The sequence below is a fragment of the Cyprinus carpio genome, chromosome B4 (assembly GCF_018340385.1).
Source record: "Cyprinus carpio isolate SPL01 chromosome B4, ASM1834038v1, whole genome shotgun sequence".
Classification (NCBI taxonomy): domain Eukaryota; kingdom Metazoa; phylum Chordata; class Actinopteri; order Cypriniformes; family Cyprinidae; genus Cyprinus; species Cyprinus carpio.
The window spans coordinates 10,257,087-10,276,575 of record NC_056600.1 but is presented as its reverse complement, the minus strand read 5'-3'; the positions used below and the strand labels follow the sequence as shown (position 1 = coordinate 10,276,575).

The 19,489-nt window shown below is 39.0% G+C and overlaps 2 protein-coding genes across 6 annotated transcripts in view; one reads left to right on the top strand and one right to left on the bottom strand.

Annotated features, from left to right (window-relative positions):
- The window catches only part of LOC109051850 (LIM domain only protein 3), a 45,490-nt gene that overhangs the window by 19,212 nt on the left and 6,789 nt on the right, over nucleotides 1–19,489 (bottom strand). For 4 of the 5 annotated variants that reach the window (XM_042721907.1, XM_042721904.1, XM_042721906.1 and 1 more), the window contains one exon: nucleotides 17,782–17,995. In XM_042721907.1, coding sequence (XP_042577841.1) covers nucleotides 17,782–17,987 — 206 coding nt within the window. In that variant the 5' untranslated portion in view covers nucleotides 17,988–17,995. Of the gene's footprint in view, nucleotides 1–17,781; nucleotides 17,996–18,450; nucleotides 18,660–19,489 lie in introns of all 5 variants that reach the window. The other variant, XM_042721905.1, reaches the window with a different exon arrangement.
- LOC109056884 (Rho guanine nucleotide exchange factor (GEF) 39) overlaps nucleotides 11,795–19,489 on the top strand; it is a 135,504-nt gene continuing 127,809 nt past the window's right edge. Inside the window, exons 1-2 of the mRNA XM_042721902.1 lie at nucleotides 11,795–12,274; nucleotides 14,315–14,435. The gene's annotated coding sequence lies outside the window, so the exon portion shown is untranslated. The remainder of the gene's footprint in view (nucleotides 12,275–14,314; nucleotides 14,436–19,489) is intronic.

Genomic DNA, 19,489 nt, shown 5'->3' with positions numbered 1-19,489 from the left:
TCATTAGGCCCTTCACTCTCTCTTCCTCTCTCTCACATCGGTAAAAGCACAGCGGAGATGGTTTTTACAACCGGGGCGTGAGATCGAGCACAGAAATTCTTCTTGAAAGTAAAGGGTAATTGTTTTCTGACATCGAAAGTTACTGCCTCTATCTGCTTCAACAGGGTAATTACTGTAAACAGCTCTCTAAGAAGACAACAACTTGAGGAATTGACTCGAGAAACCGCTATTATGAGATGATAACATAGAGACTTGTATCAGGAGATAAAACGCTGACTTTAATGGACTCCCAAAAAACAATGGCAGTCAAATATTTTCACGCATCTGTGTATTCAATAAACAGCCGAGATGAAAGGTGCAAAGCCTCTTTCAAGTGAAAATCACAGCGAAACGCAAAATAATTATGCCCTCGCCATACAAAAACACTTTCCAGGGCTTTTCAGCAAGAAAAAATCTGGCAGGGGTGTGCGGGGATTTGGAGGGGTATTGTGAAGAGGGGTGTAATGAAAGTTTTCAACCCCCGCAGGGCCCAGATGTGCACTTTGATAGGCACTTCTCGGTGCCAACCCACCTGCAGTTGCAAGCTGGGCACCAGGGTGTGCCACGCTAGCCCTGCAATTATCTGCACCAAACATGCGCAGTCCCACGAGTCATTGCTCTTCACAGCTAATTAAGCTAATCTCAACTGGAGGGGACTATCCAAAAACATAATGTGTCCAGGCGAATGATCTCAAAACCGTTTAGCCCGAATGGAAATGAAAAAGTTTTCTTGAAGGGATCATCAGAAAATTAACTTTTACATGTTGTTTGAACTGAAATGTGTCTTGGCAGTATGTTTACACAACCACCCTATAATGTTAAAAATTCATCCAGTGTGTTTTTTTTTTTTTTACAATCTCGATAAATCCAAAACCCTTTCTAAAATCAAGCTGTTCTCAGATTCCTGCCAGTGTGACATCACACAGGGCAAGGCCCCTCCCACAATAGTTGATTGACACTAGCGTTTTATCACAGCTCCGCCCTGAGTGAGCAGTCATCGGTCTGACATTGTTTCAATGCCGGAGTGATTGTAGACAAGAATGGCTCCTAAGCGACTGAGGTGTTTTGTTGTTGGATGTAATAATGAACATAGCAGTCATCATTTACTCCCGACATCTGAGTCGCTGAAGACGCAGTGGATAACATTTGTTTCTGAAGGGAAAGCGCCCCTGATCTACCTAAATACGTCTATCTTCGCGCAAATCATTCGTGATCTAGTTTTACCTCCAGAAGAAGTGAGTACAAGTTTTTTAAATTAATTTTGCAAATCGCCTTTCCTAACAATGTGCTAGTTATCAGGTTTCATGATGAATGTGGTTAAAGTTTACAGTGTCTCAGTGAACTGCGCGTCACACCACGGAAGAGAGGGGCGGGGTGAGCAGAGCTCATTACCATTTAAAGGGAAATGTACCAAAACAGATTGCTGTGAAAAGAGCTGTCTTTGACAGGGTAAAAAGGGTGTTGGTTTACACTACCATTGAGAAACTTTAGCTAAAGTATGTTGTTGACTTTTCATTAAGACCGTAAAGATTCATATCAACCCCCCCCCCCAAGTTGTTTTGAACTGTACAAGCTTTCCTGAGTTTGAATAGATTTTTTTATTGTTCATGATGGCTGGATCTGCTGTTACAATGCTGAATGTACATCCCTTTATTTCATGCACTTTTTAAAATGTTCTTGTCAGATAAATTTAATTACATTTGTGCTGTCAATTGATAAAAATGAACTAATTAATCACACATTTTTTATAAATGAATCATGATTAATCCCACCTAACATTAAAGTTTTTAAATATACTTTTATATTGCAATAATTTCACATGTAAACTTCAAATTAATGTAAAAAAGACAATATATTTTAAATATTTGTTTAATGGCATCTTTTTCATGACTGAAGGAGAGTATTACTGATACTATTCTCTATGAAATTGTTTTTTTCCCTATTATTTAACCATTGAGTGTAGCCTTTCAACATTACAGTACAGTTGAGAGCTGTCAATTTTAACATTTATTTGACTTTAAAAAATAACAACTTCTAATTTAAGTGACCTTAAAACAATCTTAATTTAGTAACACACAGACCCATTATAATAAATGTCATATTTAGCTGCCTGTTCCCTTCAGCAACTGGAAAAATATACAGAAATTGAATATTGAAGTTATCAAACACTAAATTCTAATAGTCAACTAATCATTAAGGATGCCAACTTCTATATCTATTGACAACTGGAAATTTGAAATTGGCAAATTATTTAATAAGTCAGAAGCAACACAAATACTGTCTTAATGAACAAATAACTAAAGTCAAGTACCTTTTCTGTTCCTGCAATAGCCTACTAATTATCAAAGATGCCATCTTCCACAACAATTGACAACTGGAATAATTATGAAAAAGCTGCTCTCAATGCGCATGCTTACCTATCTTTTTTTACCTGATAATTTCAGGCAGTCACTTTTGTTAATAACCAAACTGTTTGTGAACTCATGCATTTAGCACTTTAAACCAGGGCTGACATATTCTGCTGCTTTGTTAATAGAGAAAATCATTGCTCAAAGAACGTCCTACGGTTTTTTTATGGCATTGCCGAATAAACGTGTTGAGCTGTCACATTAGGGCATTGTGTAGGTGTCGGCACATTAAATGGATCATTCTAAAGGTCTAACTTCATAGAAAATGCTGGAAAGATGCATTGCAGTGTATGTGGCCTTTGGTGAATGATAGTTATGGCTACATGAAATGCTTTGAAGTATACATCACCTAAGAGCGAATGTCATTTTAGAGAGGGAGCAAAACAACTTTTCGATACTCTAAATCATAATCTACTTGAGAGATGGGGTCTATTTTTTTTAAAAGAGTTGCCCTTCGCTCTTAAGAAGTTGAAAGAGCTGTCAAAAATGAGTGTTTGTTGTATGTTCTTCGTTTTTGCGAACTCATTTTCTGCCAAGGATTGAAAAGAGGGAGAAAACAATGCCGTCCAACCCATGACCTCTTAGCTGAATCCCTGACCTTTCCTTCAGGACAATTTAGCACGGAAGAAAAATAGAGGATTAAGTATTTGCACCTCTACTTCAGATTCGATCGATGGTGATTACAAGTGCCCATTTTGACCTATCCGCAATTTCAGATTACATGTGAAAAGCCCAATTTAATTACAGGGAGTCAAGAACACACACATTTGCAAGAATGGAGCATTATTGGCCACGTAATTGCCAGACATGTGAAGTGAATTGTATTGAGGAGAGGTTAATGGTGGCAAAGCTTTTTTCCAAGCACAACATAGCAATTACAGGACGCCTTCAGAGCTTTTAACATCTCCACGGCATCTCATTTAACACAAAATAGAGGCGAGAGGGGACGCTGGATTTCTTTGTTCTGTAGCTTTATCTGTTAATTTATTTCCTGAGGACGCAAGACTTAAACCATCTGTTCCTCAGATGAGAATTTGTTCGTAATATGGAGGCCTCCTGCTTCGAGCCACTGTTTGAAATGTCACAAGACACGAGAAACTGTGAGAAAGGGAGAATGAGATGAAAGGAAAAACATCTCGGCCTTATTGAAGGATCAAAATCACTCGTTTGCAGCCAGAAACTGGACACTCAGACACTGTTTGTATTTCAGCCAAAAAATATAATGAGTTTTAATTTGACATTACAATGCACAGCACATTTGTGACTTATTAATTTGCTTTGGATCAAAGCAAATATATGCATTTGCTAAAACCATGGCAAAAGAATTGCTGCTGTTATTTGACAATGAACAGCTTTGTTTTTATCCAGTAAAGATTCCTAAATCTATAATATTGATTATTAAAATAATGGACAGAGCTTCTATCACTCACTTGTATGCAGAGCTTTGCACTATTTGAGAATGATATTCAGTTCTAAAAAAAAGCTGGTATTACGTATCGGTGTAGAATTTCGGAAAAAAGATTTCAGGTTATTTGACGCTGGCTGTGTCTAAAATATATGTTTATAGATATTTATATTTAATTGCATCAGTTTGTTTTTGTATAGGTTTTTATTTTGAATCATTTTACAAACCTTTTCATATATTTTTCCTACATGCTGGAAGCTTCAAGTCTGTCAGTACAACTGATGCAAAAAATGCTTCAATAAAAGGTCTCTTAAGTTGTTTTGAACTGTACAAGCTTTACTGAGTTTGAATAGATTTTATGTTGTCAATGATGGATGGACATGCTATTACTATACTGAATGTGCACCTATTTAGATTTATCCATTTTGAATTCAGATGTCTTGTCAGAGAAATTTAATTAAGTTACAATTATATAAGTAACAAAGCAAAGATGACTGAATAATCAAGTTTTTAAATAAATGATGTGTAAAACAATGTAATTTTTTAACTATGTAGAGTTTTGACTGTACGAAAGGAGAAAAACAATATTGTTCATATTGTTGCAGCACTAGATTTGCAGATCCCATCCGTGGAAAGGTCTTCAAAACCAGCCTGTTTAATTTTTTCCCTTCCTTTCTTTTACTGAAAAAGATAATTAAGAAATATTTAATGTAGGATTTTAATTAGACAGAATCTTGAATGCTGCCCCACATTGAGCTTGAGGGGTGTTTTTGTGGACCCAATGATTGAAATGTTTTAATCACTGATAAAATATATTGGATGTTGTTTTTTTTTCTCCCAGGAATTCCCAGTGGCAGTTAAAATGAAAACCACCTTGATATTATTCAGAGTAAAGTAATTAGTAGGACGAAGATAAAGCCAAATGAACTCTTGATCAATACATTAACCGGCACCCCGCTCTCTCCACCCACCTCCCTCTTTTCAAAATCAAATTAATTATACACACTCCCCTTAGTATCAAAACCCTCTGTTGCTTTGTGCCGGGGACATATGGGTATCAGAGTAATGCGTTACGGACAGCAGCACCTACACTTCCCGTGGTGTAATGCTTCTTTTTTATGCAGATTGGTGGTAGAGAGAAGCGAATCAGTGCAAATGATCTTGCTATCCAAGCCTGACAATGGAGAGGTCTCTAATGAACAGGACAAGAGCAGACTGCTTTTTTTAAATGAGAACTTACAAAGGCCATGGGCCTGATCAAATCCAAATATCTGGAACGAATAGTGTGGAGGGATGCCGCAGTAACTTTGATTGGAGGAAAGATGCTTAGCATGCTTTGCCCATCATGTTCCTTTTTACTTTTTTTGTCTGTGTGAGCTTATCATCTCACTGTAGAGTATAATGTTAGTTCTTGTGCCTTTGCTTACTCTGAATTGGTCAATGCAATACAAAAATAAAAAAAAATAAAAACAGACAAGATTCAGCTGTGCTCTCTCTGTGTTGACGTTTAAAAAGCCAGTGAGTGATAGCATTTAACATGCAATGTGCACAGAGAGCTAGTAGTCACAGGAAAACAGCTCGACACTCTCTCAGGCAGAGCTGCCATAAAGTGACAAACTGGTGAGTGCGATTGATCAGGACACGCGTGGCTAATGCAGAGGAGCTAGGCTGAGAAAACATAGGGATGGCATGTACAGACTTTGGCGCACTTTGCCTCTTTAGCATTTAGAGATTAAAAGTAGATGGAAAAGTGGTGTGATTCAGCACAATCAATCTGGCAGTAGCACCCTTTTCCCTCTCTTTTTATTGTGAAGAGGTTGGTTGTGATTTTAGGAATGCATTATAAGGGTGTTATAAGGGAGGAAGGAGAGAAAAGAAAAAAGGAAGTGAAAGGAAGGAAGAGGGAAAATGATAAATGTATAAGAAAACAAAACTAGAGCTAAAGATCTTTGTAATAGGAAGATTCAGGTGAGGTTGACCGCTTCTCTAGACTAGTAATGTTGAAATAGAGTTACACAGGAAGTAACCGCCACACTTACACAAGGGCTACAGTATATCAGATGATTTAATAAAGTTGTTAATTCTTTTGGTGAGATGGACTTGTTTGTGGATGTGTCCAGTTCAAGGGCAAACCTGAGCGCCTCATTTGCATTCTTCTCTTTCCTTTGGTTCTCTCATGAATAAATCAGGGCGTTAAAACGGCTGCATTTACATCTCATTTTACACAAGTACAGTTGAGCAACTGGGTCTGACTGGTTTCACCATTAACATTAAGAAAAAATACTTGATATAACACCTAAATATAAAGGGGAACGCTACATTCTGATTATAGTCAGAATAATGAAATCATTTTGAGAAGAGAAACCATTTAATGTCTTGCCAGCAGTGCTCTTCAGGTATTTACCAATACCGAAAAAAAAAAATGTGTGCCTGCTGCACTTTTCAGTCAGGCTACGCTTTGGTCTGCTGCTCTCGATAGAAGCATGTGTATTGATGTAACATCCACAGCAAAATAAGCCTGACCATGTGATCATATGAGATATTTTGGCAGATGCTGTGTGCCTGGAGCTGTGGGGCTGAGGTGAAGAGCATCCAGCGGCGTCTCACAGTTCCGCTAGGCAGCACACTAATTGAGAAGTCGCTCAGGGGTTGAGCACAGGGGGCTCGCTGCACTGCGCTCCCTATCCAAATCAAGCCCCTGTAAGTGGGGCTGACATGGACCAATCACCATCTGGAGGTTCCTCCACTAAACCCCCACCACTTCCTGACTACCATGAAAGAATCTGCTGCAATCCTCCCCTTCTTTATCTCCATAAAAGGCTCATTACTAAGGTTGTGCAACTGAGGGTCTGAGACCAAGCCTGTCCTCACGAACTGCAGTGTAACTGTCAGCGAGTGGAGTTGACTGCCTTGTGGAGGTCCGTAGAGCTGCCAGTCATACGTAGGCAAAGACGGCAAGATATTCCAGAATGGGAGAGGGTAACACATACAGAGCCCTAAAGCTAGCATTTCAGAGAAAGTCTGAGGTTTAAGTTAGTGCAGTGGTGCTTTGTTTTGTTTGGATGTTAAACTTGCATGTGTGAGAGACAGCGGTCGATGTTCAAATTGGGTACTGAGAGGCATTGTGGTCTCTGCAAACTTATCACAGTAAAAAGGACTGGTGCCTTCAGTCTAAAGGTGTAAGCATAGTGGACAGGTCTGGAGAGAGGGAACTTGCTTGGACCAGGGACAGACAAAGCTGTACTAAATAATTGGATGTTCAGAAATTGCGAAGGCAAGGAGTGGGAACACCTTAAACAATAAGTCTGAGATCTTAGCCACTGATGTGCTTCTCAGGCAAACAGCTGGGATTTAAAAAAAAAAAGAGCTTACGGGTTTACTGACTATGCCACTTGAACTTGAAGAGAAAATCGTAAACTGAAGCTGTAGGTTTTATGAGACTACGATGCAGACCAAATCGTGTTTACACCTAATGGCAAAGCACCAGCCAAAATAACTTTGAGCGTCTGATCCTACAACAACATTGGCTGTCTTTTTTACTCTGCACAATTCCTTGTGAATAGTTTAAAAGCTACCAGGCCATGCAAGGCGATGCTTCAGAGAAGTAGGGTTTATTTTATCGGCCTTCCTCTCAGGGCAGGGAATCCATTCCTCTCTTGTTTGCTGGACTGGTACTGTTGCTTTATCACAGGTAGAAGAGGAGTTGGTTTTGGAGGGATTGCACTAGGAGGCTGGAGAATGAGCCGCAAGGTTTTCAAAATGCTGTGTTTTGAGCCAAGATGGCGGATGGCTTCCAAGTGCACAACACAGAAACAAAAGCCGATCGGTGTCTGCCAAAGCTCTGGGGGCGGCAGAGGGGCTTGCATATCTCGGTGTGTCAAGCCACAAGGCTGGTTATCACACTCTCGCATGCCGGCAGAGAAGAGTTGCCAGCCAAGGATGCAGTGGCACCACATCCCCAGCCACAGCTGTGCCAGGCAATGCTTCTTCTTGTAAAAGAACACTGAACTGAACAAATTAAAATTGAATATTAGAAAGACAGTTACACACCATACAGAACTAATAAACTCTTCTAAAAGCACACATCTCTTGCTTGCTAACGCTTAGTCAGGCCTCCCTAAAATGATATACTTGATCTTCAAGATTTCCGGTCAACAGCAGATATAATTTGTGGCCGATATTCTCCAGCCGCACCTCTGCTTAATCTGTAAATCCGAGTGGATCATGGACAACACTAGAAGCAGAGAAGAGCTCAAATGAGGTAATATATGCATGGAAATGACCTATGGCAATCCTCACAAAGAGGGGGCAGAGAAAGGTCAAATAGCCTCCAAACTGTGCTCAAGTTTAATTAAAAAGACAAAGACGAGCGGTAAATTCCATACACTCAGCCCAGATTACGGCTTCTCGCTTAGGAGAGCACAGGCCTGGGTTCTTTCAGGAAGCTCCCAGACCTCTTCCCAGACGGCCTTGTGCCATTTTCCCCATTCCTTTGATGTCAATATAGAGCATTTATTAAGGGCATAAAGGTTAATCTCTAAGGAGCAAGGATATCAAATGGTTGGGAGCCAAGTAAAAAGAAATCCACATAAATGTCTTCTGGAGAAAGTTAAGTTCAGGGTACAGGAGCGATCGTCCAGTTGAGTCCAGTCAGCAGGTGCAGGATTTAACTCTGGCATTAAGTGACAGCTACAGTTTCTGAAAATTAATGTAACGACAAGAGTGCGGGGAAAAATGAAGCACCCATATGGTCGTAATGCCTGTGGAAGTGCTTTCGACAACGAGATGTATGACGACAACTATTTCAGGAAAGTCATCTCATCAAAAATGAAGCCCCATAAGGTAATAGTTTATTCAAGCCTAATATAGCCTTGTTCAACTTCTTCAGAGACTTAAATAGACGGGGTAAAATAAGGGTAGGAATGTATTTAGGTGCAAATGTACTCGTTCATCCTGTGGAAACTTTTTGTAAGAATATTTTTCTTCTACATAGCTACTGTAATAATTGATTGAGGCCTGTCATGAAAGCTGTGCTTTCTCTGTTTCTATTCTGTTCAAATCTGTAGGCATATACAAAGAAAAAGCAGAAGAAATCAATACAGCTGAATGTGCAGGTACTGTAAGCAGCGGAAAACAGTTCCTCCAGCATTACAATAACAGATAATATCACACTCAGCAGGTAGTTGTGTTTTAAGGGCATGTGTTTCTCAGCTAGCAAGGTGTTTTTCCACGGCTGACCATTTTAGCTGTAACAGTCCTACACGGTATCACCTGCTACCGTGAAAACAAAATAATGGCTTTCTGCAAACACACAGTATTTCAAAGCCATTTGTCTAATGCTTTGTGATCGTCCATCTTGTGCAAGAATGTCTGGCCAATTTCACTCTTGGGACAAAGTAAACACGTTAATTTGGCAGGTCTAAGTTGAGATATACAGTAACACAAAAGTTCTAATAAAAAACTCCAGTGAAGCATTGAACATTAAACATTAAAATAAAATCACATTTAGCAGAACAAAGCAATAAAACGAGGCATGCGGTGGACATTTAACTTCAGTAAAAGGGCTCATGCTTTCGTTGTTTTGCATGGAAACGGTGGCAGTCTACAGCAATAAATCCACAGGGGTCCTATTCCTGCTCTGGACCAAATCAAACTCATCTGAAGCCCCTGGGTGGCCCTTTCTGATCAGCAAGTGGGGTCAAAGTTGACATTTAATCTAGCCTTGGCCTCATGGAGTCTGTCTACTTGTGGCATAGTTGAAGCCATCCAACATTTTGCTTCCCATAAATCCACAAAACAAATAGGACTTGAAAAACAGTCGTCCCTCTTTCCCCTCCTTCCTCTCTCGGCTTATTACAAGGTTCCCATACGCAGGCTCAAGAGTGCAGCAGTGCCTGGAAAAGGTAGGGCGGATTAGGTCTTTATAGTCCTCTCCCAGATTAGATGGAAATCATAACACAGACCAGTGCGCTGAACTCTGACCCCTCCAAAACCAATTTCATTTGGAGAGATTGGAGTGATGTAGCTGGATGTCTATGTGGTAGAGTGGAGAAAATTAAAGCAGGATTTGTAATGCATTCAAAGTGAGAGTGCACGGGAGAGGAGGTGAGCACAAATAAATTGCTGTCACTACCCTCCCACACACATCTCCGGCGCCCTGTTTCAGTTATAACATTCATTTTAATGGAAACTTGTTGGATTAGAGGTGGTGTAGGGAGATTGGAGGAACACTTATTTGGAATTGCTCTGACCACAACAATGCAGCTATGCAGAGAACGACAACATCCGCTATTTTAAAAAGAGCGAGTTTCTGCAAAGACAAAAAAAAAAAAATCTGTGCAGAGCTAAATTAATTTTACATGTCCCTTAAAAAAAATATTTTACAATACGTCAAATTATATTATAGTAAGAAGCATATTATATTATATTATATTATATTATATTATATTTGTTATTATGCTGTATATTGACACTATTATATTATATTATATTATATTATATTATATATTGTTAAATGCTGTATAGACACAGTACAAGTTGATTTTGAATTTTTTGTTTTTATTTTTTTTTTTTTAAATATAAAAAATACTTTAGAATTATATATTGTATTATATTATATATTGTTACATGCTGTATAGACACAGTACATTTTCATTAATAAAAGTCAATTTATTACAGCAGAAGAGGATGATATATATTTTGTTATTTTACATATATAATAATTATAAATAAATGTAAAAAAAGTATAAATATAAAATATTTTTTATTATTATATTATATTGTTAAATGTTGTACAGACACAATAAATTAATGCATTTAAAATATTTGTTTTCCATGCAACAGAAGTGGATGATGCATTTTATGTTATTATTTTTATATCTATAAAAAATTATATATATATATATATATATATATATATATATATATATATATATATATATATATAATAAATATAATAATAAATTGTTATATTGTATTATATTATAATATTATATTATATTATATTATATTATATTATATTATATTACTACTTAACACTGAGGTAAGTAAATCATAATTTGAAAAAATATTTTTTGTGAACTTTTTTTTTAAGTTTACGCCATAGAATCAGGTGGGATGATGGGGGGACGTGTGCCTGGAGGTGGAAATGGGAAGAAAGACATTCAAACGCTGTCTTTGCTCTGTCCTGTTCTAATAGATAGCTTCGTGCTCTGGCAAAAGGTATGCTTAACAGTGCCAGGTGGTGACATCTTAATTTTTCACGGCTGGAAACATGGCGGTGCCCTACTCCCCAATCGCTCCCATGCATTATTCCTGCCTTAAGCACTCATCCTCTGGGGAAGCAGGGAGGGGGGAGGGGGTATTGTTTTACAAGGCGCCCAGCTGCGGCCTAGTTGCCTTGCCCTGGGTTCTTTTCAAGGAGTTGTCGTGGGTGACCCCCTCTGGCTGACAGTTATTAATAATAACGCGCAGCGGGGAATAGTTCACCTTGTGGCGATGGAGCGGCTGCTGCTGTTTAGAGGCTTGCTGTGCATCCTCCAGGGGCATGAATCATACAGGACACCATGGGGAACAAATAAAACAAACAGTGGGCAAGTGCGTAAAAAGACGTTGAAATTTTTACTTACTAACTTTTGTTGGTCATTATTATAGTTGTAGTAGATTTATGGTAGCTTGTGACTATGTTCTGTTATTTTTCACAAACTCCCAGGAGCCTACATAGGTGTTTTAAATTTAAATATGCATTAATCTCGTCGTCATTTGAAAGCATCCCAATTTTTAAAGCAAATAATAAAGGAATAGTTCACCAAAAAGGAATGACAGGAACTTTCATGCTTCAGATTGACGTAAAGGTTTTGTTTAATTGTAATTGCATGGAAAAAGGCAACTTGTACATTCTTCTAAATTTCTCCTAATTTTCCACAGATGAAAGAACATCATACAGGTTTTTGGGACCAAACAAACTTACTCTTGAGTGACAACAATAACCTGGCCTGCATGAAAACTGGTCATCACAAGGTTTCAATCGCAGTATTAAAGACTAAAGCTCAGCAGAAAGGAACAGAAGACGGTGAGGGGTTGTCTAATGAGACGAGGGGGATAAGGAGGTATAGCTTCCAGAGCCGCAACACCATTAAAATCTTCACTGGGAAGAAGGCCTTTTGTACACGCTGAGTGCTCTGTTGTAACGAGTGCCGTTGAGACCGAGCGTTATCCGTGACTGAGAGAAACGGCACACCCGCTGAATCCACACCTCAAGTGCCTGTGATCCCGCAACACTAAGGGCCACTCCTATTGGAGCACCTCTCTACAAGGATTTACCTCCTTCAAGTCATCAATATTTCCTCTTTGGAAATCAGAGTTCATAGAGCCTCACAGTCTTGTTGTCTGAAAATGACGGCGGGCTTAACCAAACTTTCCAGTAAGTACCGACAGAAGTCTGCAATGGTTTTGACATTAAAAGTTGATGGTTAAAACTTTTTAAACAACACTTTGCTAATTATTTTTAATTACTATGGATGTTGTGACCAGGCAAAGTATCTAAATTATACATTTTCCTTCAGACATTAATTCAAATTTTAATCAAAATTTTTGATGTTGATTTAAAAAGGTTGATGGAAATGTTATGCATCACCTTCACACATAATGGAGAATTGTTTTCTTGACTAATTGGGCTGTGTAGCTTTTTCAAAGCCATCAACAGATGGAACAAATAATGCAAAAACCACAATTAGACTTTAAAACAGGAATATACTATAAATATATAAAACAGAAACATGTGTTTCATGTCACAAAGGCATGATAACAAATGACAAAAAATACTAAGTCTTTCATTAGCTTTAAGAAAAAGCCATTCTTTTAACAGACAGACAAGAAAAAAACAATTACAGCACAGGTGCACCCTCAGAAAACAGCTTTATGTTGGGTGCAGAGTGTTTTCAAAAGCCGACCTTGCAAACACGTCCCCCAGGGCCTAGAAATTTGTCAGCTAGAGATAGCACAGGCAACAAAAGTAACACGGGATGCTCATAAAGAGTCTTAATGTTTTAAAATCAAAAACAACGTGCATTTGAAGTGTTGAGTAGCATTTTAATCACACTAATGTTCAATATCTCAACATGAATGGTAAATTGTTGTTCTGTCAACAGTTTTGTTTTATGTGTGTCATTAAAGGATTTTATATTAATACAGATCTTGATTCAAAGAGCATATTTCACCTTTGTTTCTTTTTTTGCTGTAGATGAGAAACGGTCTTCATACGGATTGGATTTCAAAACAACATTTAATATATTATCTGAAAGAAAAAAAAAGAAAAGACTTTGCTAAACTATGCTAAAATGTGTAGTTAGCTCATTCCAAGCAGTCATTCTTTTCAAACATCCTCTAAATGTAAATTAAAGTTAACCTTTTGAAAAAGTAGCTATTGAAAAGTAGCTAATTCTAAACTTTAATATACAAAAATAAATCATGTGAGAGTTTATGATCAGAGTGCTGTTTATATGGCACAAAGACAACACAGATCTCATTAAAGGAAAAACTTAACACTTTAAACACTTTAACACTTTAAAACACTAAGCTATACAAATGAGTCAAAAACATAGTTTTTTTTTTTTTTTTTTTTTTTTTTTTTTACTGTGAACTGTTCAAACTAACTGATTCACTAAAATAAATCAGATTTTTTTCCAGCACTATAAATTATTGAAACAAACTGATTCATATCAAAGTTGGCATGAGACGGAAGACAGGCCGCTAGTTTGTGTGCATTACAAAAACTAGCAATGTACAATTTAACCTTGCTACATAGCTACTTATGTAAAAGTTCCTAAAAAAAAAGCTTCAGTATTTTGTCAAATCCTAAACTACTGTCAAAATAGTTTCTTCCCAACACTGATTCTGGCTGTAGAAACACAAAATTAAATGTTAGCAATGCTCTGTTTTAGCATTCCGTGTTTGCTATAACCGAAATCCTGCTTAACGCCCTTCAGAGACAGAGAGCACTGCACTGTTTGTGAACATCTGCACTGGTCATTAGAACAAGAGATGGCCTCAATCTTTCAGCTAGCTTCAAAACGACTGAGGAAAACACAAGATAAAGTACACCAGGCTGCACTGCGCTAGTCCCGCCGGAGAGACCAGCCTAACCTTTAACAGACAACACGGCAGCAACTTTGTTTCTTTAGTGTCACGTCAGCTTACAAGAAATGCGTTTATATTTGAGAATAATTGCTCTTATCAGCTGAGGGGCGTAAACTAGAGCACTGGAGAACTAGAGGACTTCTGAACTTAGAAGTTCTGCATTTCTGACCTTTCCCAAATTACAAGGAGAGTGTTAGCTTAGGTTAGCTGAGGTAAAAAAAAAAGAGCATTGCACACCTGCAAGCACCCACAACATAGATTAAACTAAAATAGCTGATTGGACACATACTGCGATTTTTCTAATAATTTGTCTCTGTCTCCTTAGGTGGTGACTCTTTGGACTTCTCTGTGGCACAGACCCAAGTATGAAGCTTCTCATGTTTTCAAGGGCGATAGTAGGCAAACTTCACTTAGCATGGTGGCGAAGAGCAGCGATTGCATCCAAGGTATGCTATTTTTTCTTTTATGATGTGTAAGCCACCTGCAGTTTTTAATACAGCTACTTTATCTTAACACCATCCTTTCGTTCAAATTGGCATCCTGAAATTATCATTTCATCAAGCAACTACGTAATTATAATCTTTATCTCTAAGTGTGCAACCGAAATGAATTACAAAACCAATTCCGTTAAGCACAATTTGCCAAAGTTCCTGACTTCAAAGATTACTCACATTTTGTTGACCTACAGATAAGCATATGGCACATCCATAAATGCATACAATCTACGGAGTGATTCCAGATGCAAATACTGTACGAAAAAGTGAAAGATACATTTTTATAGTTCATTTCCAAAAGTTTACACAGCACAAGGTAGACGGGTACCACAAAGTGGTTCCTGAATGAGGGGCGAAAGGGGGGAAAAAAAACTAGTTATTACAACCAAACCATGCTTTACATGTTGGTTATCTTTCACCGATAGCCAGCTTTCCATAACGGTAATAAATCCAGTCATGTTGACTGCTCTGTGAGTTTGCTTGCATTTACAATCTTAGTAAAACCACTGTAGAGGAAAATTGAAGTTGGATTAAAAAAAAATGAATGAATAGATAGATAAATAAATAAGTGGTCACCCTGTGCTGTCTTTAAAATGGATGCCTGAAATTTACAGTTTTCCATTAACTGATGCCTAACAGCTTCTCTCTCCCTGCTTGCATCCTGAGCTTTCCTGTATGTAACTACTTTCTGACAGGGTTCATTTTTGCCCGTTTCTCAACTTAAATGTGTCCGTTGCTTTTTTGTCTGCTGCTTTTAACTTTATCGCTCCCCGCTATGAAATGTAGCCGCATCGGCATAAACATTGGCACGCCGGTTATTACCTTTATCATCAATAGAGATGTCTGCACGGTATCAAAAGAATCATTTGTTGTTGATATGACAGGCCAATGCCATTTACCCATACTTTGAGAGCAATACGAGCATCACGCTTTCCATCAATAATTACCTTCTCGATGCTTTGAATATGAATCGAATGATATCCTTTCCCCAGACCAAAACAATTTCTGCCTCTCCCTTCGACTACAAAAAACCCCCACATCATATTTGATAATACGTACTAAGGGAGACAGGTCCGGGAAGGCATAAATATTTTTTCCCCCTTATTTAATTTGTTTTTGTGTATGTTGCGATAGGGATTATTATTTCTCAGCTGGTGGGATCACATCGCTCATGGTTGTAGACCCCTGAAGAATTCTATTAACCCTGGTTATGTCAGCCTTAATAACATGCCACACTGCTAAACAGGACTGGATTGATTCTGTGCGGACGTGGGGGTGGGAAATCTTGTATAATAAATCCAAGAATAATTTACTCAGACTAAGAACGGGCTAAATAGAACACAGAACAAAGAGGAAGGGATTAAGTCTATCTCTTATCTCGCCGGCACTAACTTAAGAAAATAAATAAGGAAACGATCCAATCGAGAGGAGTGCGTCGGACGCTTTGTAGGATTGCCGATTGATTGGCTCGTCAATGGAGGCTGCTTTTCTTTTGTTGTGTTGCAGATGTGATTTGAGAAACTGGGACCATGCCACGCTCGCCCCTGATTTGCTGCTGGCGAGGAGACGTCGAGCTGGAGGCATGGGAAGACCGCTCATGTGATGGCTAGAATCGAATCAATTCAGTCACCTTGAACTTTGAAGATGAAAGAATCACATGGGCACAGTTGGCCTCTCTCTTCCCTCACTAGCAGTTATAAAATTCTTAAAAGAGATATAACAGAACATACACATGCACAAGAACCTTATCAGTCGCATCTGGTACAAACCATCACCGTCCCACGAAGACAGATCTACACGTCTCCTAATGACACATCTGGTGCCATCTATCTCGTCGCCGCTGTTGTTTGAGGCACAAACTTGTGAGCGGCGTCGTGAATGAAGATGCAGTTTAGCAGGGCACAGTCAATGAGGCTTACTGCGAGATGGTAATCTCAGCCTGCCTCTGGCCCTCTGGCGATGCTTTACAGTCGCGTTTCCCCAAAGCCTGCACCTAATGGAGACTCTCTCATCGCCCATGCCAAAATGAAATGAACTGTGCCATTTCAAAGCGCCTCCTGCCTACTGTAGCTTCTAGCACGCTCACAAAGCCGTGACTCCCTGGAGCGTCCCGTTGAGCATTTATATCATTTCATATACAAACGTTGCACACATGTGTACGTGGGTTTATTAACACAATTGTGTAACTACTAGGTAGAGACACTAGACAAAAAGTTGCATGATGCATTTTATGACAATAATATTTCATTTTTGAAAATATCGTAACAATGCTCACTATTGATTTTAATGCATTAATCCTTAAAGTTTATGGCAATTCAGATAATAACCTAGTCACATGATTATCTTATGTTAAGTTTGTGCACTAGTGACATCATATGCGTAGTGTAAACAAGCAGTAGTGATGCCAATGTAAGATGAAAAATAGATACCATTTTTTAAAATCATATATTTGTAATTATTTTTATATTTCATATAACATTAATATTTATTTATTATTATTTAATTAGATATTAAAAAATGATTCACAATAATTTAAAAAATATTTAGGGATACCAGGAGGAGCCAGATAAATGCATGTAGAATGTGTGTCTATTTTCTGGCTTTAAATTGCAACAAAGGTTGATTGCATAAATGCATGTTCTCTATATCATGCAATCCTACAAGAAAACAGCTTAAGCACTCTTTCCTTTTTACTCATTAAGAGAAAACAAGAATATTTTTAGGGGTGACCAGATGACAGATATTGGAGTCTATATTTGTCCGTATGCCAAAAATCCATACTTGCAGACTTGTTGCTTTAAAACTGATGCATGCTGGGCACACCGATAGAAAAGCGAGAAATTGAGAGGTTGGGTTTCTAAGGAAAGCCTTCCATCCGTGGACAAAGGTAAGCTGATTGAACAAGAACCAGGGTGGTCTCTTGCTAAACAATGCCCATCTATCAAGCCTCAGTGTGTTGATTGGATCCAACAAGTGAGTCCATTGAAAACTCACAGAAATGGCAGCAGTTTATAGGCTCATAAAGATCCCCTTTGAGCTCCTTTTCTATTATGAAGAGCAAAGGATATCTAACAGCATGGGAGTACTCTGGGCGTTAAGGGCAGCCATTAAAGTCAGTGTTAACAGCAATATGGCTTTTTGTGGCACTTGCTTTGTTAGGGATTTGACGCAAGGCCCTTAGAGAGTTTTCTTTTGAATGGGGTACAGATTCAGCTGTTTTCAGTGACGTCTTATAACTTGCAATCTGCAGTGTCTAGAGTGTGTGTTATGACACAAATAACAAGTTTTTTCCTCTTACCGTAGGTAGTCTCTCCGACAGAGGATGAGGTTGGCTTTGGTGTACAGCGTGGAGCCCACCTCGCCGAGTCGGCAGTCGCAGCAGGCGCACTTGAGGCAGTCTTCATGCCAGTACTTGTCCAAGGCCTTCAGCAGGTAGCGGTCCTTGATTTTCCGGTTGCAGCCGGCACAGCCCTTTGGCTTGGTGTCCGGCTGGACGGAGAGCATTTGTATACCTGCGAAGACAGGCGACAAGGGGCGACACGAGGGTGAGAACATGGTTCCTGGTGACTTTTGACAGTCAGTCATGTGCTGTGTTTTTCAATCAAGAGATGAACACACACTTTTTGGTCAACAATAACAAGAAGCCAATGTAGCTAACATCCTCCTCTTCCCCCCACTTTAGGGGAGGGGCCAAAGCTTGCCCCCAGAGCAGGCATTGTGTAGCCCTTTACAGGGCATGAAAGGGCTTTGTTGGGTAGAGAGGGAACAATGTGGGCTCATGCTGAAGGCCTGTAATTAGTATTCTCCTTCCATACAGAGGAGAGTAAGCTGTACCCCGCTCCCCCCACCACCACCGCTCCGGCCCCTCTTTTTTTGTCCCGGCCCCAAAAGTTTTTGTCCTATATTTTTACAAGTACGTCTGATTCTGCCCCGTTGTCCTGCCACTGAGACAGTCCCCATTTCTCACCTTGTGCAGGAGAAGCTGTCAGAGCCATAGATTCCACCTAATGTATATGCTGCTCTTGGAGGGGGGTGAGAAATTGCGAACTTTAAATGAGAGGGTCACAGAGAGATTTCTCAGCTGTGGTAAATTGAGTGTCTCTGCCTGAATTGTGAACCTCCCTCGGGATAGTTATAATGCGCTCGTTGCCGCGATGCGTTGTCCAGGCAATCTCGCTGAAATACATTCATAGAGGAATATGAGATTAAAAAGCCTCGTTTGGACTGCATGAATCTGTCTTGACAAGAAAAGTTTGTGAAACATTTGGTATAACATTCCAAATTACATAATTCTGACATTATTACTCACCCTTATGTCATTAGAAACTTGTATCATTGTATTAATAAAATGCAATGAAATTTAATTGAGACTTTTGCGTTCTACAGAAGAAAGAAAGTCATACATGTATCGGAACAACATGAGGGTGAGCAAACGATGTTGGAATTTATTTTTGGGTGCGCTATCCCTTTAAATAGTCATGCATGTCAACACATTTGGAGACCATTAAGACTCTGGCCTACCTAACAGCTAGAGAGAGTTTGCCACTTTCTTTTTTTTAACATGTGGCCTTGACGATAATTACTTTCAAAAATGATTTGCCAAAAGCGTGGCAGTTGGCCCTCACAGAAAATAAACAAGACAGTGCACCAATTAGTAAGACTGAGGACAGGTGTGAAATTGTTTCAATTCAACTGAGCATTACAATGCAGGGAAAGGAACAGCAGGTAGCCGATCCCTCTAGGGTCATAATTATAGCCTAGAGCAAATATCTGATGCAGTACCATAGGCTTAGACTGTGAACAACTTCTTTCTGCTGTAGGACCATGCTCGTTAAGATGTAGGGACATTCAATGAAAACGAGGCAAGGGATAATGATGATTCCTTCGACCTCACTGGCGTTTTTATGATGCTTTATTTTGAGTTTATTCAAAGGAGCGGGCTTGGTGAGGGGAGAACAGCAAGGGAGCACATCAGACAGGTAGCACCGCCTCACTGTTTGTCCCAT